Here is a 25,403-nt window from a genome sequence, read left to right on the forward strand (position 1 = left end):
TACACGTTTTTTATGTTTTTAAAGATCTTCACCAACCCCCCTTTCTTTTGATTTATTTATTAGTACTTACTTAACGGGTCATTCCCAAACCTTACAAAGCCCCTCTTTAAAAATAGTTGTCACATTTTTCGTCTCCTTTTCTTCATTGATATTTTCTGATTTCCCTCATTATATTAACTGACAGATCGCCCCGCATAGCGGTCACTTCTACACGCTCTTCGATTGGACGGATCAGTCCGATGCCGTGACGTGCTGATTGCTCAATAAAGCCACACGAGCAGAGTGAGTGTCTCCGATTTCCCGCGCTCCATTCTCGCGCCTTCTCACTGACGAGTCACCTGCGCGCGTCAGCGCTGATGATTTAAACCTGCGGTCTCGCATGGTCTCGAGCATTGTGTGTTCTTGTTTGGTGCATTAACACCATGGCGCGTTTGGATTGCTGGTGTTTTTCCTGGCTGGTCGTTTGCTGGACGGGTGTGCAGTTTATTTTTGCGGCGTCAGAAGACGTGACTAAGACATGCGACGGTGACAAGGCGATGAGGTTGTCATTTGCTGGATCTCCGACCGTTTTTCTTCAGAGTGAGTGTGGTGTGTCCTCGTGCACTGGGACTTGTCATCGTCCGCGTATTCCAGTAAATCTCGTCAACTTTTATATTTTCAGAGAAGAGTGGTGGACTGATAAAGGTAACCAACAATCTCCCAGGGGTCGTCCTCCATGTAATAGCTGGTCGCACCACTTTAACGGTGCCCTTTTCTTCCCCGTACAGTTATGCGTCTGAGAAGGTGAGTAGCAACGACGCTAAAGCCGTTGGTTGCCGTCCTTGAGCAGTATGTCTCTTGTGGCCTGAGCTTTTCCTGTTCACTTTAGAGTTCCAAGTATGTCGTGACCATTGCTGTTGGATCTCGCTCAAATCTGAAAACCTTCACATGCCCCAAGTCAGGTATGCATCTCTTCAGGGTTGGAACACTGAGTGTCTCTCCCACTTTCTAAATGGGCTTTTTGACATTCACAGCTCGCCGATCTGGGAGTGTTCCTGAGAGATGTGCAGTAGCAGAGAGTGAGAAGCTCCCTTGTGGAGGTTCTTCATCTGTCACTCAAGCGGACTGTGAAGTCGACAACTGTTGCTACGATTTGAGCAGCAGCACTACCAGTCCATGCTACTATGCCAATGATGGTGAGTGGTTGGGGCAGTGTGAGGGAGCAAAGGTGCCTGCTACTTGATATTCATGGTTGTGTTTTCTTTGGCTAGTGACTGTGCAGTGCACCCTGGATGGCCAGTTTGTGGTGGTGGTGTCTGAGAATGTGACCCTTCCTCGCCTTGATCTTGGGTCCATCCAGTTGGTGGACAGTAGTTCCTCCAGCTGCAGCCCTGTGACCAGCCTGTCCAGCTTTGTCATGTACCAGTTTCCAGTCAGTGCCTGTGGCAGCACAGTTCAGGTGAGACTCCATCTGGGGGATATGTAGAAGTAGGGGGGCTCTCTAGCTTGCTGTGGTTGACCTTAAGTGCAGAGTGTTCTAATGTCTATATTAGACCTGATGGCTTGTGTTGGACAATCTTATATTAAACTAAAGAATTGGACACCCCTCAAGCCCATTACTAGGGCAGAATGCTATTTGTATGCTCAAACAACCTTGAAGACAGAGTGAAATGTCTCAATTACCCAGAAATTGAACCCCTGCATTGACTTCATGGTCGGCAATTTTTTTTATGTCCCTGTTTCAGGTGTCTGGTGGCAATGTGACCTACCAGAACACCATGTCTGCTGCCATCACTGTGAGGACTGGTCCAGAGGGCTCCATCACCAGGGACAGTGTCTACAAGTAAGGCTTCTGAACCTGCTTCCTCTGACCCTAAATGTGCTCTACCTGCTGTGATGTGGTGTTTCTCTCCTCAGGTTATTCTTCCAGTGCACCTACTCGGGAAGCCAGGATGTGCAAGTGGAGGCTGAGGTGTATACTGTGGCGCCACCTCTTCCAGTAGTAGAGCAAGGGCCATTTGACCTGGAATTGGTCATTGCTACAGGTAATGTAGAGGTGGGGTTCTTGTTGGCTTGATATAATTTATTAGAATGACTTGAAGATACCAGCTTTTTAAACACTTAGTGATGAAAGGATCATGTGGTTAAGGTGTGACTGCTGCACGTAATGCCATCCTCCTTTCCATGGCCAGATTCCTCTTATGACTCCTACTATGTGGATGCTGACTACCCAGTGACCAAAACTCTGAGGGATCCTGTGGCTGTGGAAGTTCACATCGTGAACAGGACTGACCCTAACCTTGTTCTGACTCTTGGGAACTGCTGGGTCACCCCAGGACCTTCTGCTTCCAGCCAGCCCCAGTGGAGCCTTCTGGTGAATGGGTAGGTACACCTCTAAGTGGGGGAGGAGAGGTTAGCTGGTCTGTGCTAACCTGGGGTTCTGCTTTGCCCAGGTGCCCATACACAGGGGACAACTATTTGACCAGCTTGGTGACGGTGGACAGCACATCTGGAGTGACCTACCCAAGTCATTACAAGAGATTTGTGTTTGAGATGTTTGCTTTTGTGGACCCTGTTGCACAACAAGCCTTGGCTGAAAAGGTGGGATTAATTGCCAAGTGGGGAATCTGAGACTCTGCTGCTTTAGAAGCTCCTATTTGAAATAGGACTGTGGATTTTAGTTTGGTAGAATCCACAGTCCTGAGATGCCTAATCTGGTTTCCTTTACTCCTCTGTAGATCTTCATCTACTGTGTTGCTGCTGCCTGCTATCCCTCTGCCACAGACCCCTGTATTCGGAGCTGCCCTGCGAGAAGTGAGTAGCCTGTTGTGTTTTCTAGTGGATGGCTACTTTGTTTGTAATGCAATGCTTTGTCTTGTGTTATCAAAGGGATGTCTTTATGATATCCCAACCACTCTAAGGGGGCTGAAACTAAATCCTCCCCTGTTTTTACTTTCAGGATCTGGAAGAGCTGCAGACAAGAGATCACAAATTCCTTCCTCCAGGAAGAATGTGCTCCTTCACAGTGGTCCTGTCATTATTGAGGCTGACCAGGTGCAGACATCCAGACTGGAGCAGAAAGGTTTGCCATATTTGATTGTTACTGGAGGTGGTGCTATTTCTGCTTGTGTTTGGCTGATCCTTTTGGTCTTCATCCTTCACGGTATTCCTTGGAAAGTAAATGTCCTTTGTCCTTTGTCTTGCTCCCACAGCCTCTCTTCCCACTGGATACCTGGTGCTGGGAGCTGCAGCTGTCATGTTGATGGTCATGCTGGTGTTGACTGTAGTTGCTGTGAGGAGGCTGAACAGACAAAAAGTGAATGTGAAATTTTAATAAAGACTCTTAATGAATGTTTGTGGTCATTTTTGAACTTCTTGTGAAATCAAAAGGAGGGTGGGGGGGATTTGGGAGAATCCAGCCATGGGTGCAGCAGAGGTGTAGTTAGGGTTTTCAGCGCCTGGGGACAACTGAAGATTTCACGTTCCTTCCTGTTTGCCAAAATGTAATGGGATGGAAAATTTTTAAATTTAAGTATTTAGAATTTTCATTAAGTTTTTAATTTTAAAACACTTTTTTGCATATTTTCAAAGTTTTGCTGAAGTTATAAAGAGAAAGTAAAACTAAGACAATGGTAGTTTGAAAATTCTAAACTTATTCCAATATAACCTTGGATATAATCTGAATTTCGTATAAAGTTTAAAAAAAAAAAAAAAAAAGATGCTTTTAAATTTAAGATTTTTCCTAGCTTTTGTTCAGGCTAATTTTATCTAAGTTCATCAATGTATGCTGTCAGTTACCTCCTGCTCCACACTCGGCAAAGCCAAGGCTGACCATATTTACTGTGCCATGGATCTCGGGTAGGAGACGTTCTTAATTTACTAAGACAAACCTTGGAGATCATCGTACTGATGCAGTGGTGGACGGAGTATGCAAATGTGTTACTTTTTAGTGCATTTAAGAATGGAAAATTTCATAGTAACATTTTGTGTTCCCTGGATGCTGCCCCTCCAGCGACCGATGTGGTCCTCCCCTGAGCAGCTATACCACTTAATGGGTGTGGTGTTGGCACATGAGCTGCTGTCTTTGGCTTACTATGAAATGGGTTGTGGATGGTGGTGTTCTAGTCAGCATTGGGGCAAGACCTTTGTTACCAGGAGTGGTGTAACTATCCTGCATACAAACCATAAGGTCAAAATGAGCAGCCCTCAGATTTTTAATTTTTCTCTCTGTGCTAAAGTCAATGGGTTAACACAATGATTCAAGCTGCTGTCTTTGCAGGACGAAATGTGGGGTTTGTGCTTCCATCCCATAATACCATAGCCTACACCTTGATGGAACTCGTATATATTTTTCATAGCGGTTGATTTCAATTTAATGTACTTTTTGTTCCTTTATCACTAACCCCCGTTTACCGTCAGTACTCTCCTTATTTTTAGGTGCCGGGCTACTCTTGTTGCCCACAATCCACTGGTTACCTGTGTGTGTGGGTTTTTTTTTTACCCTAGCATTTGTTTCTGGAAACTTCTTTTCTTGGTGTCTATTACTCCTTAGTTGGCTGCTTTTGCTTATCTTACCACATGCCATCTATGCCAAGTCTTAATACTTTCGAGAATCACTGATGTTAAAGGCTTCAGGAAGCTTTTAGGCTTTTTTTGTGCTGAAAAAGATTCGAAGCCTCTGCCCAGGTATGAACAGCGACATCTGGTGGTTAATTGAGGTGATGGCAAGTGAAGCGCCACTCGCTGTTTCAGCCTCACATCACCAGATGAAGTTCATTTTATTCCGTTGAGTTCCTTGCCCATTTATACTATTTAATAATCGCGCAATCATTTACACCTTAAATATATTTCTTACGGACTTTGCCACTGTACCAGAAGTAAGTGTTCTGTGTCCTCTAAATAAAGCGGATAGTATAATAGCAGACTTAATATGCAAACACGACACATTTCAGACTCCGTTTAAGAACGACTATAACTTGGTTTGAGTTCGATGGCTAAAATGTCTGAAAGTTCATTTCAAGTATATTTAAGATTTTTACAGAGATTAGAAAATCTGAGAAACCCTGGAGTATAGAGATGTTCCAGAGATACCTTCTACTGCGACTTAACAAGTAGTTACGCAGGTGTCTCATCCTGGATGACGTGTTGTAAGACTTACATGCACAGCAAACGCCGCACCTACATGATGATTTTATTATAACAGTGTTGGAATACGATTCTAATCAGACCATGACATTGTAGACCAAAAGGAAGCCAACATTCTACCTCCTTCTGTGTTATGAGTTCTCCCAAACTTTTGAACGCTGTTTGCCGCCATCTGTCACCAAAGCTCTCCACATCTTTCTCTTCTCACCACCCAACATTGTTGAATGAGAATGACGCTTTTTATATAAATAGGCTTCATTTCATTTAGCTCCAAAGCTGTCAAACCAATGAAGCGCCGCGCTGTGAAGCACTGATGATGCCCGAAGCTTCACAGGTCACGTGACAGCGGTATTTGGACACCCTACGCTTCAGATGACTGGCACAAGCTTCGACGCTTCGGTATTATTTTCCCATTTCTAGTGCTTTGCCGTTCCCTTGTTAATGTAACTGAAATAAGCACTCGTTACAACTGAAGTATGCAAAAGATCATCTCTACTGAGAAGCCATGACAAGTGTCTGCTGGCACAGGCCTCTCTTCAATCCACACTGTAAAATATATGTTCATAAAAAATAAAACAAATTGCAAGCAATATTTTTCAGTAGATTTAATATACTGCACTGTTGAGTAAACTTAATTTATTAATTTACTCAAATTTACCTAAAATAAGAGTTTGATTAAATATACAGTAAGTAGTGGCAAAAATTGTTTTATTTTACTCAGATTTTCATTTGAATTAATCAAAAAATTGAGTAATAATGCAACGCTGGACAGTAAGAACTGTATAACAAATGCAAGCTAAAATTCCATATCTTAATTTATTTGAACATACACAGGTTTTCAAAGGAAAATTAAATCAAATGTCTGAGAATAATTTTACTGAATTACTGACATTCAATCGTCAATGAAAATGTTCTTTTCTGGTTTTTAAACGTACACAAAAAGTATATCTCAATCAAATGTCCCAGGTAAACGGGAAGGAAACGTAGAGAGTGCAATGAGTGAAATCCTGCGGCAGATGGCGCTCTTCAAACACGTCCTGCATTTACGGGTATCCTTCAATAAGAGCGCGTAAATAAAGGCGAGCTTCAAAAGGGCGAACTCAATTGAGCGCGGCGAATAAAGGCGTTCGTAGATAATTTACGTTCAAATGGCTCTGGAATATGAGAAGAGCAACAAAGGAGCAGATCTACTCGTAGTCGAAGAGTACACATTCAGAAAGGAGAAAACTATCAACGGGAAACACATCTGGAAATGCACTGAATATAGGATTGGAAAATGATCGTCTCGCTGTCGTACCAAAAATGGCTTATTCGTCAAGAAGTTTATGCGTTAATTAATTGGATGTTTTAATATTCGTGCTTTCGCCTTTTTATACGTTCAATCATTGCCTTTATCCAATACATTTTCTGTAATAATTTTGTTGCGTTTGCCTTTATTTGACTGCGCTCAATTGATGTCGCCCTTTTGAAGCTCGCCTTTATTTACGCGCCCTTATTGAAGGATACCTCAAATAATCACGTGACGGTTAGGCAAACGTCTTTATGTGTTGTTTACAGGTCGTAGTTTAGGACAGTACGCCACAGCGTTCTCAAACTTATCTCAAAGTGTCATTTTGTTTCTCTGTGCAAAATAATAATTTTAAACAATAAATAAAATATGAACATAAGTAACTATCCGAGAAATGTGCTTGCTCTTTAAAGCAAACCATTAGAGGTAAGGTGTTAGAAAGACGATACCTTGATCGCCATGTTTCCCACATGAAGGGGAAGGTTTCGTGAGAACAACTGCTTACGTCTGTAATTATATTAAATGAAATGCTAGTTATTATTCATTACGGAATTAATAGGCTTTATAGTTACACATTCGTAGCAAAATAACTCTTATTATGGATAAGCGTTACAGCTGAATGCGTTGTTGTAAAGACCAAGAAATCGATGTTTTGGGAAGAGCCATGTCATTATATTTAACTTAACTTAAATGTGTTCACTTCAGTTTTTTTCTACTTAGAATAAGTTATAAAAAATGTACATTTTAAGAAAAATAAAAAGTTAACATTCTTATTTTTTTTTAATGAACCAGAATTAAATAATCAATAAAAGGGCTAAAACTCATTTTTATTAAAGTAATGATTATTTTGCGTATAGTTAGCTATTCTTTGTTATTATTTTTCACACATTAAAGATTTATTTTTTACAGTTCAAAGGTTTTTAATGTTTCTGCGCAACCATCTAAAACTTGACTGGCTCCGTGCAACACATCGAGGCCTTGAGCCGACATTCATCGACCTTCGGGGATCCTTTTTGTTTCTGCAAAGGGCGTCTTTTTTCTGCTCCAAGCATGTGAGATGTCACACATTGGCCTGCATTTTCAACAGCATGTCTGCTTTGAAGATCAACACTGAGCTGTGTCCTCACTCTCTCATACTCGCCAGTCCCATGGCTTTTCTTTTCAGTGCGATGCTGATGCCTGTCGTTACCTCCATAGGACCACATGCCATCTGCTGCACGTCTTGGTTAAATTACGACTTGAATGAAGGAACTCCAGCTACCACAATTTGACCTTCTTGTTCAAGCTCCCTTAATCTTTTCACTCCACCATTTTGTTTCAGTTTAGCTCATTGTCAACAGCACCTACCAGGTCACAAGTCAGCCTTGGCACGGCGATGGATGACTGCCTGTTCATCAATGGCCTCTCAGTTTTGCATGTTTACTCTGCAGCACATCAGCACAATGAGATCCTGACAGGGAGTGTGCAGGACAACATCTGATGTTGGCTGTGGTCTTGTCACATCTGTAATGGTGGGAGTACTGGCCTGTGTCACCAGCTGCTGCAGATGATTCAAACTGGAGTGGTACATCTGGTGTTGTGCCCTCCTCAGTTGGTTGGTGTCCCACCTCTTTTTAAGACACTAGATTTGCTGCTTTTAGCTGCAGAAAAGTTTAAATCCCTGATGCTTACATGTGACTCATTGACTGCTATGTAAGTAGAGGGTCCTGAAAACTTTTATACACACTTTCAAGTATTATAAATAAAATGTAAAACTTTGATGGATCTTAATGAACAAGTCCAGTTAAGTACAAATGTAGCATCACTTTGAGATACCACAAGTGTTAGAAGTGCCATGCCCTGCGTTAACGCTGCACTTGTCAAGTGTGTGTAGTGGGGGTGTTGATCCCCCCCTGGAGTTTTACTCAGTCTAAGCTGAGCAGGGTCCATCTTGGAGTACAAGGCGAGTCATCCATGCGTATTACAGAGCAAAATGGAAGACACCGGGACATACAGTAGATGATGATGTGCAGGCTTATTGACTTCATTGTGTTGTTTCCATCCATCCAGGTTCTTAATCCGCTAATGCAGGATGAGGTCCAGAGGATCCTTCGGCTGTCACAGCAAACATCGGGCGCAAGGCTGCTGTGTGCGTATCTGATCATGAAACAACCAGATTACTATGGCGCCCTGATGTTGTGGGCTCAGATCCCACTTCTGACACCACATTGTGACCCTGAGCGAGTGACGTTACCGGCCGGTGCTCTGACTGGAAATAAATACATGAATAATTGAATTATCATTGCTGGCTTTATCACTTGTCAGGGGCTTCACTATACCCTTGTTAATGCTGCTTGTCGATTGTTAGGGGGGAGTTGGTACCCCCTGGAGTTTTACTCAGTCTAAGAGTGGAGTTTTGGGTGAGTCGTCCATGAAAATTACAGAGTGAAAGAGCAGACATGTGGACTGGGAAAATTAGGGGCTGTGGAGGATCATGGAGCGGGTGGAGGAGGATTGTATCAAAGACCAGGGGATGGACGCCTCACATCTGGGAGTGAAGTTTCTTTCTTTCTTTCTTTCTTTCTTTCTTTCTTTCTTTCTTTCTTTCTTTCTTTCTTTCTTTCTTTCACATTTGCACATGTCTGGTGTGAAAATAAATCACATATTTGACAACTCAAACACATGAGGTCGTTGCTCCTGCTTTTCTGATGTGGATGCTGGGGAGGAGCCCATCAAAGGAGCTCTTTAACTCTTTACAATACAATACAGTTTATTTTTGTATAGCCCAAAATCACACAGGAAGTGCCGCAATGGGCTTTAACAGGCCCTTCCTTTTGACAGCCCCCCAGCCTTGACTCTCTGAGAAGACGAGGAAAAACTCCCAATAAAAACCTTGTAGGGAAAAATGGAAGAAACCTCGGGAAAGGCAGTTCAAAGAGAGACCCCTTTCCAGGTAGGTTGGGCGTGCAGTGGGTGTCAAAAGTAGGGGGTCAATACAATACAATACACAGAACAGAACAATTCCTTAAGACAGCATGATAATAAAAATTTTAGAAGTACGGTTTAACAGTAGATGATATCACATAATAAGATTTGGATATTTTTAGAGTTCTGGAGACCTCATCCATCAAGCTGCCTCCCCATTTGGCCATGCCACGGCTGAAACGTTGCTCCGATGAAAGGACCCCTCTTTCCCACGATTCCTGTGATCCTCCATCAGGGATGACTTTACCATAGGCAGGCAAACAACTTGGCAGGTGGGCCGTGGCACCAATTGGCACATTTGGGTACCAAGAACAGAAACAGAATAGGTGAGGGTTAGTATTCAATTATAATTATCATGTTACTTATGTTATAGTGCTAATGGCTAACAACAGAGATGCAGTCTGTACAGTTAATCAGCAGCTCTAGTCAGGGTGTGCTAAACTGAAGTAGTGAGTCTTCAGCCGGGATTTAAAGGCTGAGACTGAAGGGGCATCTCTTATGGAAGCAGGAAGACCATTCCACAGTTTAGGGGCCCTGTAACTAAAAGCTCGACCTCCCACTGTTATTTTATTAATCCTTGGAATCCTAAGCAGACCGGCATCTTGAGATCTTAATGTGCTCAGGTTTGTAAGTCATGATAAGTTCAGACAAGTAAGCCGGACCTTGGCCATTTAATGCTTTATATGTTAAAAGGAGGATTTTGAAATCTGCCCTAAATTTAACTGGGAGCCAGTGTAAAGATTTAAGAACTGGGGTTATGTGTTCATATTTTCTTGTTCTTGTAGTAATTCTTGCAGCGGCATTTTGGATTAACTGGAGACTGTATAGAGAACAGTTTGAACAGCCAGTGAACACCGCATTGCAGTAGTCAATCCTACTAGAGATAAATGCATGAATTAATTTCTCACAATCCTGTTTATTTAGAAAGCGCCTTAATTTCCTAACATTTTTAAGATGGGAAAAAAGCATGTTTTGGACAACTTGGTAATATGTGCTTTAAATGACCTGCTAGAATCAAAGATAACTCCAAGATTGCGGGCTGATTCAGTAAAATTAATTGGGATTCTGACTGAGTTAAATGACGACAAAATATTGTTGTAATTAGCGTCATTTCCTCCAACAATTAACATCTCTGTTTTATTTAAAGACAAGTAGTTCTCATTCATCCATTCCTTTAATTCATTAACACAACTAATTAAAGACAACATCGGAGAAACTTCACTTGATTTAAATGAAAGGTATAACTGGGTGTCATTTGCATACGAGTGAAAATTAACATTATGTTTCCTAATGAGAGATCCCAGTGGAAGCATGTAAAGTGAAAACAGTAAAGGTCCCAGTACTGAGCCCTGCGGGACACCATATTGAACTTCTGTGTATAATGATGGAGTCCTGTCAGAACATTTCTGTACATACTGCAATCGATTTGATAAATAAGAACTGAACCAAGCGAGCACGGGGCCTGTAAGCCCAACATCGTTTTCTAGCCTGTGCAGTAAAATAGAATGGTCAATGGTGTCAAACGCTGCACTTAAGTCCAACAACATAATTACAGTGGAGTTTCCTTCATCAGAGGATATCAGAATGTAATTTACAACCCGTGTTAGTGCCGTTTCTGTACTATGACCAGTGCGAAAGCCAGACTGGAATTTCTCAAATAAATTGCAATGCGTAAGGTGTGACTGAGGCTGACTGGCGACTACTTTTTCTAGTATTATAGAGAGAAACGGTAAATTTGAAATAGACCTATAATTATTTAGTATGTGTGGGTCTAGGTCTGACTTTTTAAGTAATGGTTTAATTACTGACACTTTTAGTGCATCAGGTACGGTGCCATGCAGTAATGAACTATTGTTAATGGTTAGAATAGGTGCTGCAAGAACATCCATTGCACTTTTTACTAGTTTTGTTGGCACTGGATCAGGGAACAAGTAGTGGGCTTCATTTTAGTAATTAAAGTTAAGACTTCCTGCTCAGTTACAGGATAAAAATTTCTAAAGTGCTGAATGCAATGTGCGACAGGGTCTGTTAAGCTAGTATTTAGTTTGTACTGTGATGCTGAAATCTGGGATCTTATATTTTAAATTTTCTCATTGAAGAAGTTCATAAAGTCTGTACTGCTAATATCTGATGGTATTTTGCACTGTTGATCTGAATTGCCATTTGTTAATTTAGCCACTGCTCTAAAAAGTACCCTAGGATGTTTATTATTGCTATCTATGAATGTAGAATAGTATTCTGAGCGAGCTTTAAAGAGGGCTTTTTTATATTTATTTACATATATATATGCATTATATATATCTTTCAGGGCCGATATTGACTTTTGTAAAATTCAGGGGTAGAGGACGGTAATCGGCTCTAAACTGTGACAAAACTCACCCATACATTTTAATTTGACTCTCTTTGCTTAAAGGAAAGTTAGGTAGCTTTGCTGACTTTTAACCGATTCCCCGCACGTGCATGAATAGTGAAGAGCAGACAGCCTCTAAAATGGCGTCGACATCTGGCGAAAGACTAAAGCAAATGAGCAAAGCAAAATACTCCATGGATGTTTTACATATTGTCGTTGAATCGCACTATGACTTTTCGGACTCTGAGTTTGATGCAAGTAATCTGGAGATGGATATTGAAAATGAAAGTGAGGTCCCGGCATCAGCCTATCGTCCCCAGCTGATTGTGGTGCTGAACACATTCTTGTAGCTGATACGCCTACAGCAGGGTTTGCCTAGGAAGACCACCACTTATGATGACGAGAGGTACAAACCATATTGCGTCACACTACGACTGCCACCGTCACCCACCTGCTGTGCCAAGACAGAGAGGTAGCCGGCCCGCCGTGCATTCCTGCTGACCATCGAGCCACCCCTTTGCTGCCAATGCCACCAGAGATGCCAAACAGGGGCCAACAGCAGCCACAACTCGGAGCAACAGACGTTTAATGTTGACTTTATGTGTGAAACCAGTGCATCGTGTGCTTTTCAGAAAACTGAGTTTATTGGAAAAAATATTCAGCCCTCAAAGAGTTAAACTCAATAGTGAAATGTAAGATTAACAAAGGACTTCGGGAAACACTTGTAAAAAAAAAAAAATCAATCAATTTTGAAAACGGCACCCCTGTTCTATTTCACGGGTCGGCTGCCCCCAAAGCCCGTAACGCCCAAATCACATTAGACGACTGTGTCAGCGTTTTTCAGCCTATACTCTCATTTACATAAGTTTAACCAGAAGGAGGCAGTCAGTTGTGTACAGAGGACCCTCTAATGTAACCGACTCACCGATTTAGGCCAACTAGTCTGTGACAGGGGAGGATTAAATCAAACAGACCTCTTTGGACGGAGGGGTGGGCTCTTTACATGAAAGAGACGAGAACTAATCAGCATTCAGCTGGCAGTCCAATGCATTGAATGTATCGACGAGGATTAAGCAACACGTGTGATGTCTCTTAAAATCAGAGGGGAAGTTTATCTGCCTGACGTTTCCTATTTTACATACCATAATAGAGTGGAAAAAGGCAAAATGATATTGCTGTTGAATGAGGGTTTTGCGAGCCGGACCACCCTCGGGTAATAGCGCCACATGGCCGTAGTGCCGTAACCAACGCTCTCTCACAATGCAGGTCATGTGCCTCATTCGGGACCAGTGGGACCCAAGGATTTTCTGAAGAGACGCAGAAGTCCAGTCTTCATCTCAGGTCACTAGATAGCGTCCATGTCTCACAAACAAGGAACACCAGGACTCTAAAGACTTGGACCTTCATCTTTTTGCAGATATCAGGAGTGCCACACACCCCTATCCAGTGACCTCATGACCGCTCCATGCTCTCCAAATCTGTCTGTAGACTTCATAGGAAGAGTCACCAGAGATGTGAATATCACCGCCGAGGTAAGTAAAGCTCTCGATGAGGTCAACACTCTCTCTCCATAGACAGACACACTGCTGATGGCCGTGCCCAAGAGGTAATTAAAGACCTGGCTCTTGGTTTTTATCAGGACCCTCACAAGCCCAGACACTCCTCACTCAGTCTCTCGAGACCCCCGATCAGAGCCTCCATTGACTCTGTGATGGATCAGTCAATCTCTGTTCACCAACAGATGCCCCACAGCCTTTGGTCCCCATGACTTTGCCCAACACCCAGTCCATGTAAACATTAAACAAGAGTAGGAACACAGCACTGACGGACCCCAGAATCAACTGAGAGGGTCTGCCTCCACTCTGCACATCACTCACAGTACCAGTGGACAGCCCAGTCATGATATCCAGCAACATTGAGGGGATCACATGAAGTCTCAGGATGTCCCAAAGGGCAGCTTGATCAACTGAATCGAACACTTTATGAAAATCGACAAAGGCTGCAAAGAAACTCTGCCGATGTCTGCTTTTGAGACCCCTCAGTGCCAGGATGTGGTCGATGGTCGACTTTTTAGGCGTAAAACCAGACTGCTCCGGGCGCTGGTAGGTGAGCAAGTTATCACTGCTCCTATTGAGGATGACCCTAGCAAGGACCTTAACCGGCACTGAGAGCAGTGTGTGAACGGAACCGGGGCACAGACAGGCAGACATGTTGTTTTCCACCACCTCACGTTTATTCACATCTATTTACAATGTTCAAAAGTGCACACAAACCCCAAAGTCCTGGCCAACACACAATGCCTTTCATCGGGCCGCCTCTAATTTCTCTTCTCCTGCCTCCACCTGACTTCAGCCTCGAATGAAGGGAGGTGGCCCCTTTTATCCTCACCCAGATGTGCTCCAGGTGCTCCCCGGCAATCACCCGCCGACACGCCCCTGTGTGGCGGAAGTGCTGGCTGTACTCCCGGAAGCATTCTGGGTGTCCCAGCTCCTCTTCTCCCCAGTACTTCCTGGTGTGGCAGAAGTACTGAGGTCCAGGGTTCCCAAGGCATCTGGGCGCCCCCTGGCAGTGAACACGGGCCCCTACAGGGTTGGGCTTCCAAGCCCCAAACCTGTGGCACCCAAAGCATCCAAGTTGGCGGCCCCCACGTGATCCAGGGCGGGCATAGACCCTCTTCCGGTCCCTCAAGGCGTCCCAGCCTGGTCGTCGCCCCTGGCATCCCTGACAAGTGTTATCCTCCTGTAGTCCCTCCAATCCAGGTGACCAGCCTTCCCTTTCCAGATAGGGATGAGAGCTCCTGTTTTCCAGTCAGTTGGGATGACACCCATCTCCAAAATGGAAGCAAAGATTCCTTACAATGCCAGGAGGACAGCCTGACCACCAACCTGGAGAAGTTCACCCCTGGATACCACAGACCCCTGCATACCCCCCCGTGCCATCTCGGTGAGACTGGGGGGTTCACAGCTAAATGGAGGATCATCCTCAAAGACCACAGACCCAGAAATATCCAACGTCCTAGCAGGAGGATCCGCTTCAAACAGCTGTTCAAAGTAACCAGTCCTGTGGGTCACAACTACAGTGTCATCCGTAAGGACCGGCCCACCCGCCACCCTGAATGTGACTCTCCAAGGACCAGATTCAGATGTGCATAATGCTACGATTTCTCTGTAAGCAGGACGTGGGTCACCAAACCAATGGATGGTGTGTCACTTTGTCACAGATTCCTCTAACAAACGCCTCTTTATCTACCCTCAAAGACCTCTCAGCCGACCTTCTCAGTTTACGATACAGACCGGAGTTGCCATCAAGCCGTGTGCTGCGTCTCCTCACGATGATACCCATAGTGGCCAGTGAAATTTAACTGTTCCTTCTGGGAACACTGGTAACACCAAAACGGCCCTCAGAAACATCCAGGGTCTTGTCACAGAAGGTCTCCTACATCACATTATAAGATCAACTGACACACCCAAATCCGTAAGTTCCTCACGCAAACAGCGTGCATCAGAAGAGAAGTTCACCTGCCTGACGTCTCCTATTTTACAAACCATAACAGGGTGGGAAAACAGCAAAATAAAAAGGCAGACAGAGATTGCTGATGAACCCCGGCAGCTGTTAAACCTTTGAGCGGTGGCGGCTCCGCCAGGCTGCATACTATTGGCTCTCAGAGAACGGGGCGTGAACTCTGTAAACGGTAAACTTGACGTGGGCTGGCGGTCGTGTAGTCTGACATGGAGCAGCGACGAGATCAACGACTGCGATCGACAAACCTGTCAAACCCCACGACAAACCGTCGCATAATCTGACATCCGTTTAAGGTTAAATTTCAAACTACACCCATGGACGGACATAAAAGACCAACTCAATGTACGCAAGGCTGATTATGCAGATCCACAAACTAAACCAACAGTGCATGCTTTAACTAACCCCGTCTCCTCTGCCTCGCCTTGTCATGTGGGCTATCTCTGTGAGTGTCTTTCTGCTGCAATTTGTTTCTTTTATTTAGAAGAGAAGTAAGTATCCAATATATTTTGTGTGCATGAGAAAGCTTTTTTTAAAATACAGTTTTTTGGGAAGGATTAGCGTCAGAATCAATGGCCAAGAATAAATGGTAAAAGCTGCACGTAAAAAGAGACTATTGTTATTATTGATGAACACATGACTAAAACGTAATAAATAAGTAAATAAATAAATAAAAGTTCATGAACAAGTGTATGACACATTACAATTTCTTCCCCAAATACGCTATAAGAAGGTATTTTCATTTCCACGAAAATTATACATCAATCCATCCATCCATTATTCAACCCGCTATATCCTAACTACAGGGTCACGGGGGTCTGCCTGAACCATTCCCAGGCAACACAGGGCACAAAGCAGGAAACAAACCCCGAGCAGGGAGCAAGCCCACCGCAGGGCACAGACCCAACAAGCACACACTAGGGACAATTTAGGATCGTCATTGCACCTAAACTGCATGTCTTTGGACTTTGGGAGGAAACCGGAGTACCAGGATGAAAACCCAAGCAGACACGGGGAGAACATGCAAACTCCACGCAGGGAGGACCCGGGAAGCGAGCCCATTTCTTCTAACTGCTCCACCCTGCAGCCCGCAAATTATCATAACCTTTATTAAAGGAAACTCTTCTGTTTTATTTATTAAAGCCCCTCATGAATTTTTTGTTAGTACTTCTTTTATAGGTCTTTTCCAAATCGTGTATTTACACAGCCCCTCTTTAAAAATACTCGTACTTTTCACATTGCTCCTCTTCTTTTCTTCCTTGATGTTTACTGATTTCCCCTCATTAAATTAACAAACACATTGCTCCGTAGAGCGGTCACTTCTACACGGTCTTCGTTTGGACGCAGGGCCGCTGCTGGCCAAATGGGTGCCCTAAGCAGAAATTTACTTTTGTGCCACCTCCCCCAAATATTACGGAAGTAATAATAAAATAATAATAAAAAAAAAAAACTACTACAGGGGCCAAAATAGAACTTTATTCAAATAAAAGTACATGAGTGCGCGCGCGTCATCACGTGTGCTTAGCCTACTCTGCGTTGCAATGCAATATATACGTTTATATTTTTGTTTAATTTTATATGTATATTATTGATATTAATTTATTATTATAATATATAAAAACGATTTTTTTAAACAGCTGGGATGGTGCCCCCCACCCCGCCGGGAGTTGTTGCCCTACGCATACTGCGTACTCTGCGTATAGGGAGCGGCGGTACTGTTTGAACGTATCAGTCCGGTGCCGTGACGTGCTGATTGCTCAATAAAGCCGCACGAGCAGAAAGAGTGCCACTGATTTCCCGCGCTCCTTTCTCGCGCCTTCTTACTAACGAGTCACGTGCGCCGCCGCTGATGATTTAAACTCTCGCGCGCGGTGTCTTGTTCATGTTGCGTTACTGTTTGGCGTATTCACAGTATGGCGTGTTTGGATTGCTGGCGGTTTTTGTGGCTTGTCTTGTGGGTGTCGGGCGCTCATTTTTCCTCTGTGTTGTTGGAGGACGTGCGCGTAACTAAGAAATGCGACGGTGACAACACGGTGACGCTGTCATTTGCAGGCCCTCCGGCCGTTTTTCTCCAGAGTGAGTGCTACGTATCCTCGACCAGTGGGACTTGTCCACGCCTGTTCTATAAGTAAATGTCGCTCACATGTTTTTCTTTATCAGACATAAAAGGTGAACTGGTAAAAGTGACCAAAAATCTCCACGGAGTTGTCCTGCGTGAGATGTCTGGCCGCACCACATTAACGGTGCCTTTCTCTTCCTGGTACGGTTATGTGTCTGAGCAGGTGAGTAGCGCCGACGCTTTAGCCGCTAGTTACTATTTTACATCCAGCCATGTATCTTGTATTAAAGTTTTGAGTGTCCCCTATTCACTTTAGGGCTCCCAGTATGTTGTAACAGTTGCTTTTGGATCTCGATCAAATATGAAAACATTCACATGCCCCAAGCCAGGTATGCTTCGCTTCTCTTTTCTGAGTTGGCACCCTGAGTGTGTCTCCCATCTTCTAAATGGGCTTTTTGACCATCACAGCTCGCAGATCTGGGAGTGTTGCTGAGAGATGTGCAGTTGCAGCCAGTGAGAAGCTCCCGTGTGGAGGGTCTTCATTCATTACTCAAGCAGAATGTGACGCCAACAACTGTTGCTATGATTCGAGCAGCAGCACCAGTCCATGCTACTATGCCAATGATGGTGAGTGGTTAGGGGGTGTAAATGAGTAAAGGTGGCTGCTGCTGGATATTCATTCCTGTTTGCTTTGGCCAGTGACTGTGCAGTGCACTCTGGATGGCCAGTTTGTGGTGGTGGTGTCTGAGAAGGTGACCCTTCCTCCCCTGGATCTTGGGTCCCTCCAGTTGGTGGACAACAGTTCCCCCAGCTGCAGCCCTGTGACCAGCCTGTCCAGCTTTGTTCTCTACCAGTTTCCAGTCAGTGCCTGTGGCAGCACAGTTCAGGTGAGACTCCATCTTGGGTATGTCCAGTAGTAGAGTGGGATCCCTAGTTTTTATTAGGTCACCCAACATCTTCACTTTGCACTTGAAAGCAAACATGGCTATGGACTGCTTCCTAATGTAATGGAATGGGGGTGTTGGTATTGACCCCACACATAGTAGGACCTGGTGGGGGAACAGCATTTCTAGGTCACCTTTCTAATCTTGATAACCTCAGTGATTGTAATGTGTGTTTTCAGTTGGCTGGTGGCAATGTGACCTACCAGAACACCATGTCTGCTGCCATCACTGTGAGGACTGGTTCAGTAGGCTCCATCACCAGGGACAGTGTCTACAAGTAAGGCTTCTGCACCTGCTTCCTCTAACCCTAAATTTGATCTCCCTGCTATGATGTGGTGGTTTCTCTCCTCAGGTTATTCTTCCAGTGCACCTACTCGGAAGCCAGGATGTGCAAGTGGAGGCTGAGGTGTATACTGTGGCGCCACCTCTTCCAGTAGTAGAGCAAGGGCCATTTGACCTGGAATTGGTCATTGCAACAGGTACTGCTGAGTTCACTGATTTTTCTTAACTGGCTGATCACTTCCCAAAATGACTTGTCCTGGTTCCTAAAAGCCTGGTTGACTTTTTGTGGAGGATCATGTGGTTTGGGAATAATATTCCAGCTAGGTAATACCCCCACCCCTTTCCATGGCCAGATTCCTCCTATGGCTCCTACTATACTGATACTGACTACCCTGTGACCAAAACTCTGAGGGATCCTGTGGCTGTGGAAGTTCACATCATGAACAGGACCGACCCTAACCTTGTGCTGACTCTTGGGGACTGCTGGGTCACCCCAGGACCTTCTGCTTCCAGTCAACCCCAGTGGAGCCTTCTGGTGAATGGGTAGGTGACCCACCTCTGTGGGAGGATGGAGAACTGAGGTTGGCTTTTAATGCTAACTGGGGGGTTGGTCTGCTTCTCCCAGGTGCCCATACACGGGGGACAACTATTTGACCAGCTTGGTGACAGTGGACAGCTCATCTGGAGTGGCCTACCCAAGTCATTACAAGAGATTTGTGTTTGAGATGTTTGCTTTTGTGGACCCTGTAGCGCAGCAAGCCTTGGCTGAAAAGGTGGGTTTAATTGTCAAGTGTGAGTCTGCACCTCTGCTGAATTTGAGGCTCCTATGTGAAATGTTGAATTTTAGTTTGGTAGAATCCATAGTCCTGAGATGCCTAATTTGGTTCCCTCTCTGTAGATCTTCATTTACTGTGTCGCTGCTGCCTGCTATCCCTCTGCCTCAGACCCCTGTACTCAGAGCTGCCCTGTGAGAAGTGAGTTGGCTGTGGTGGTTTTTCTAGTGGATGGCTTATGTTTGTAATGCAGTGCTTAGTCACTTGTGATAACCAAAAGGAATCCTTTATGATATCCCAATCACTCTAAGGGGGCTGAAACTAAATCCTCCCCTGTTTTACTTTCAGGATCTGGCAGAGCTGCGGACAAGAGATCACAAATTCCTTCCTCCAGGAAGAATGTGCTCCTTCACAGTGGTCCTGTCGTTATTGAGGCTGACCAGGTGCAGACATCCAGGCTGGAGCAGAAAGGTATGCCTTATATGATTGTTACTGGAGGTGGTCCTATTTCTGCTTGTGGGTTTGGCCGATCCTTTTAATCCTTTACTGTATTCCTTGGAAGAGTAAATGTCCTTTGTCTTCCTCCCCAGCCTCTCTTCCCACTGGATACCTGGTGCTGGGAGCTGCAGCTGTCATGTTGATGGTCATGCTGGTTTTGACTGTAGTTGCTGTGAGGAGTTTGAACAGACAAAAAATGAATGTGAAATTTTAATAAAGACTCTTAATGAATATTTGTGGTCATTTTTTAATTTTGTTGTGAAATCAAATTGAGAACAGAATCCAGCCGTGGGTGTGGTGTTGGCTCTTGAAGTGCTGTTTGTCTTATTATGAAATGGGTTGTAGATGGTGGTCTTCTAGTCTGCATTGGGGAAAGATCGGTTACCAGGACTGGTGTGACTATCCTGCATACAAACCATCCATTTTCAAACCCTCTGAATACAGGGTCACGGGGGGGTCTGCTGGAGCCAATCCCAGCCAGCACAAGGCAGGAACCAATCCTGGGCAGGGTGCCAACCCACTGCAGGCATACAAACCATCAGGTCAAAATGGGCTTTTTTTTTTTTCTTTTGGATAGGGTTTTTATTATTCCCCCCCACCCCCTCCTCAATGGGGTAACAATGATTCAAGCTGTCATCTTGGCAGGACGTAATGTGGGGTTTGTGCTGTCATCCTGTAATACCATAGCCTACACTTTGACAGAACTCTTGGTGGTTTTTCATGGCGTTAGATTTAATCTAAGTGTGTGATTTCTCTTTCTCCCCCCCCCCGATTTTACTGTTCGTACTCGCCTTATGTTTTGGTTCCACCCTCAATTGTGCCTGGCTACTCATGTTGCCCCCATTCCTGGCCCTTTTTTCCCAACATTTAGTTTACACTGGAATCTTTCTTTGGTTTTTCTCTTTAGCTGGCCACTTTTTTGCTCATCCCATGCCATCTGTGCCAAGTCTTAATACATCTGAATTACTGATAGGGTGGTGGTAAAGTCTTCAAGCTTTGAGGCGTGCTTTGTATTTGTGCCGAAAGATTCGAAACTCCAGCCCGCTATGAACAGCGACATCTGGTGGCTAACGGAGGTCAAGGCAGGCGCTTTGATGCCGCCCTTGTTTCCAGGAAACATTTCATTGCGCTGCGGTCTTTGCCCACTCATACTACCTAATGAATACACAATCGGACATTAAATATTTCTTAGACTTTGGCACTGTATCAGAACTAAGTGTTCTGTGTGTTCTCTAAATAAAGAAGATAGTAGTATTATAATGGCAGACTTAATGTGCAAACACGACACCTTTCCAGACTCGGTTTAAGAACAAATCTATCTCGCTTTGAGTTTGATGGCTGAAGTTTCATTTCAAGCAGATTTAGGGTTTTTACAGAGATTAGAAAATCTTAATCCGAAACACTGGACTAGAGGGACATACCAGAGATTTCTTCTGCTGCTCCTTTACAAGTGGTGACGCCGGTGTCTCCGCATGTACGAAATGCTGCTTTCCTCTTGCGTGCGTTTCAAATGCCAAACTTGCACAGTATTGTATAATTGAGACATTTTATTTTTTAATAGGGTAAGAATGAGATTCTAATCCGATCATGAAATGTAGACCATAAGGGGGCAACATATTGTACCTTATTCGGTGGTATGAGTTCTCCCAAACTTGAACACCGTTTTCAGCTTTTCGTCGCCATCTGTCACCATAGCTCTCCAAATCTCCCACATCCCAACATTGTTGAATGAGAATGACGCATTTTATATAAATAGGCTTCCTGTTCATTTACCGACAAAGCTGTCCAACCAATGAAGCACTGATGACGCTCGAAGCTTCAAACATCACGGCTCACGTGACAACGGTGTTTTGACACAGTGACTGGACACCCTATGCTTCCGACTGACTGGCACAAGCTTCGGTATTCACGCTTTGCCGTTTTCTTGTTAATGGTTCTCAAATAAGCCCTCGTTACAACTGACCTATGCAGAAGAACATCGCTGAACGTATCGTTTTCCCATCTCTACTGAGAAGCCGTGACAAGAGTCTGCTGGCACAGGCGTCTCTTCCATCCAAGGGTTTTTAATGATTCTGCACAACCATTTAAAACTTGATTGGCTCAGTGCAACACATCGAGGCGTTGAGCTGACATTCATCCACCTTTGGGGGATCCTTTTTGTTTCTGCAATGGGCATTTTTTTTTTTTTGCTCCAAGCATTTGAGATGTCACACATTGGCTTAGCATTTTCAACAGCATGTCTGCTTTGAAGATCAACACTGATCTGTGTCCTCACTCTCTCATACTCGCCAGTCCCATTGGCTTTTCTTTTCAGTGCGGTGCTGATGCCTTTCCTTACCTCCATAGGACCACATGCCATCTGCTGCACGTCTTGGTAAAATTACAACCTGCATGAAGGAACTTCAGCTACCACAATTGGACCTTCTTGTTCAAGCTTTCAACCCACCGTCTTGTTTCAGTTTGGCTCGTTGTTGACAGCACCTACCAAGTCACAAGTCAACCTTGGCATGGTGATGGATGACTGCCTCTTCATCAATGGCCACTCAGTCTTGCATGTTTACTCTGTAGCACATCAGCACAATGAGATCCTGACAGTGAGTGTGCAGGACAACATCTGATGTTGGCTGTGGTCTTGTCACGTCTCTAATGCTGGGAGTACTTGCCTTTGCCTGATGATTCAAAATGGACTGGCACATCTGGTGTTGTGCCCTCCTGAGTTGGTTGGTGGTCCACCTCTTTTGGAGGCACTAGATTTGCTACTTTTAACATCAGAAAAGTTAAAATCCCTGATGCTTACATGTGACTCTTTGACTGCTAGTAAGTAGAGGGTCCCGAAAACCTTTATACACACTTTCAAGTATTATAAATGTAAAACTTTGATGGATCTTAATGAACAAGTCCAGTTAAGCACAAATGTAGCATCACTTTGAGATACCACAAGTGATTTAAAGACTAGAATTGTTAAGATGAACTTTGGTAGGGCTAATTCTGAGCAGATGAGACAAAGTCTAAGTAGGATAGACTGGGATAAGCTTTTAAATGTGGAGACAGTTGAGGAGCAGAGGAACAGGTTTAAAAATGTTTTACATGTAATGCAGGACAGATACAGACCTAAAAAGTGGAATTAATAGGAAACTAAGAAAACTCCACAGTGGATTAATAAAGATTTATAAAAGAAGTTGCAAAGGAAAAAACTGCTGTATAAGGCATATAAGAGTAATGACTGTAAAATGAATCGTATCGTGTATGAGAAAATGAGGGCAACCATTAAGAAGGATATCAGAGAGGCTAAAAGACAGTTGGAGAGGAATAGAGCAGATAAGGTGAGAGAAGACCCCAAGAGACTCTTTCAGTATTTTAGTAGTACTAGGGGGATTCATTCCCTGCTTACTTCACTCGCCAACCTCCGTGTTTGTTTTTCTGGATACACACTTTTATGAATTTTTTTTTTCACTTTTATTTCAGAACTTCTTTAAAAAAAATATTTGGAATCTTTCGAGTCCCAGTGTTTTTAATGAGGTCAGTGAGACGTGTTTATTGACTTTGTACCATCATTCTGGATAGGTTTCTCTGTTTGGAATTTCAGGACATACAAAACGATCGACATCATAGTCGGCAGTTAATTATTTTTTTTGCAAAGTAACTAATAAATGCATGTGCGGTAAACTCCATTTTTGAAATTTTCCGACCTCAAAGCCTTACAATATTGATATACTTCTGACATATCACCTGTGTCCAGATATTCAATCTCTATTCGCCTTTTCGTTATTTCACCAAGTAATAATTTCTCTTTCTCTGCGTGAATGCGATCTTTACTCTCTTTGTTTTGACACTGTCATTTTTTTCTATTTTCATATTCTGTATCTTGCTCCGCATGTGATTCACGCTGTTTTTTTTTGCGTCTTTTGAATTCCACTGTTTTCATTTTCTCTAACCTGCTCTGCGAGTGTTTGGCCCCCTTGTTTTTTTAACCTCTTTATTTTATTTTTATTTTTATTAATTTTATTACAATCCATACAAAGCAATCAAGTTTTTACAAAAAGAAAAATTAAGTTAAGAACAAATCGATCCCCACCCCTGAGAGAGAGAGCAAAGAAAATGGCATTAAATTAAAGGCTTGTAAACTTACCTAAATTAATAAATTCTCTGTGCTTTATAAACTTATTCTAAAATATTACTGATTAGATCCTGCCATATTTGGAAAAAAGTCTGTACGGATCCTCTAACTGAGTATTTGATTTTTTCCAATTTTAAATAATATAAAACATCAGTTTCCCACTGACTTAAAGAGGAGAGTTTGGGTTCTTCCAGTTTATCAGAATAAGTCTGCGTGCCAACAGTGTAGTGAATGCAATCACAGTTTGTTTGTCTTTCTCCACTTTAAACCCATCTGGAAGAACACCAAACACAGCTGTTAATGGGTTAGGAGGGATTGTGAGTCCAAGGCTGTCTGAGAGGTAATTAAAATGTTGGTCCAGAATAATGTTAATTTTGTGCAGGCCCAGATCATGTGACTCAGTGAGGCTGGGACTTCGTTGCAACGTTCGCAGGTTGGATCATGCCCTGGAAACATTTTGAGAGTTTTAGTCGAGACAGATGTGCTTGATATATAATTTTGAGTTGTATAATTGTATGCTTTGCGCATATGGAGCTCGAGTGAATTCTCTGCATTGCTACTTTCCACTCCTTTTCTGATATATTAATTGAGAGATCTTTTTCCCAGTGTCCTCTTGGATCTTTGAAAGGGAGGGATTGTAAAATTATTTTATATATTGTAGAGATGGAGTCTAAGTCCTTGAGATTGAGCAATATTTTTTCCAGCATGGATGAGGGTGCAAGATGAGGAAAATCTGGAAGGTTCTGTTTAACAAAGTTCCTGATTTGAAGATAGTGAAAGAAATGTGTAGCTGGAATGTTAAATTTGGAATGTAATTGTTCATAGGATGCAAAGATGTTGTCTATATAAAGATCTCTAACTAAGCAAGTTAATTCCAAATTTTTTCCAGATATTAAAAACTGCATATGTTTGTGAAGGTTGAAAGAGGTGGTTCTCTTGCAGAGGTGCCACAGATAAAAGCTTCTCCGTCTTAAAATGCTTTCTACATTGGTTCCAGATTCTAAGTGAGTGGAGCACAATTGGGTTATTAGTATATTGGTGATAACGTGTTTATTGGAGCACAGAGCAGGGAATACAAAGAAGTACTGCAGGATTTTACTTCTATTGCGTCCAGCCTGTGTATGTTCTTCTATTTGTGTCCAGGTTCTTATAGCTGTATATTTGCTGCCCAGTAATAAAACTGGAAGTTAGGTAGAGCCATGCCACCTTCTGCCTTTTGTCTTTGTAGGGTCGATCTTTTGATGCGTGGATGTTTTGAATTCCAAATAAATGAGGTTATTGTTGAATCTAATTGCTTAAAAAATGATTTATTAATGCATATTGGAATGTTTTGAAATAAAAAAAGGAGCTTAGGAAGAATATTCATCTTAACAGTGTTAATTCTTCCAGCTAGTGTGAGATGAAGGGTTGACCATCTATGCAAGTCTTGTTTAATTTTTTCCATGCAGACGACAAAATTTTGTTGATATAGAGCTTTATGTTTAC

The 25,403-nt window shown here is 43.3% G+C and overlaps 1 protein-coding gene and 1 pseudogene across 1 annotated transcript; both read left to right on the forward strand.

Moving 5' to 3' along the window:
* The first annotated feature begins 369 nt into the window (after positions 1-369).
* On the forward strand, positions 370-3,330 carry LOC120528250 (zona pellucida sperm-binding protein 4-like). The gene is made up of 12 exons (XM_039752375.1): positions 370-579; positions 662-783; positions 869-941; positions 1,014-1,175; positions 1,251-1,438; positions 1,725-1,822; positions 1,897-2,024; positions 2,172-2,361; positions 2,433-2,580; positions 2,718-2,793; positions 2,939-3,061; positions 3,192-3,330. The coding sequence occupies exons 1-12, from the start codon at positions 423-425 to the stop codon at positions 3,311-3,313; spliced, it is 1,587 nt and encodes a 528-aa protein (XP_039608309.1). The 5' UTR covers positions 370-422; the 3' UTR covers positions 3,314-3,330.
* A 14,081-nt stretch (positions 3,331-17,411) lies between these two features.
* Positions 17,412-20,032, forward strand: LOC120528307 (annotated as a pseudogene).
* Positions 20,033-25,403: the final 5,371 nt, after the last annotated feature.

Source organism: Polypterus senegalus, chromosome 4, assembly GCF_016835505.1.
Source record: "Polypterus senegalus isolate Bchr_013 chromosome 4, ASM1683550v1, whole genome shotgun sequence".
Taxonomy (NCBI): domain Eukaryota; kingdom Metazoa; phylum Chordata; class Cladistia; order Polypteriformes; family Polypteridae; genus Polypterus; species Polypterus senegalus.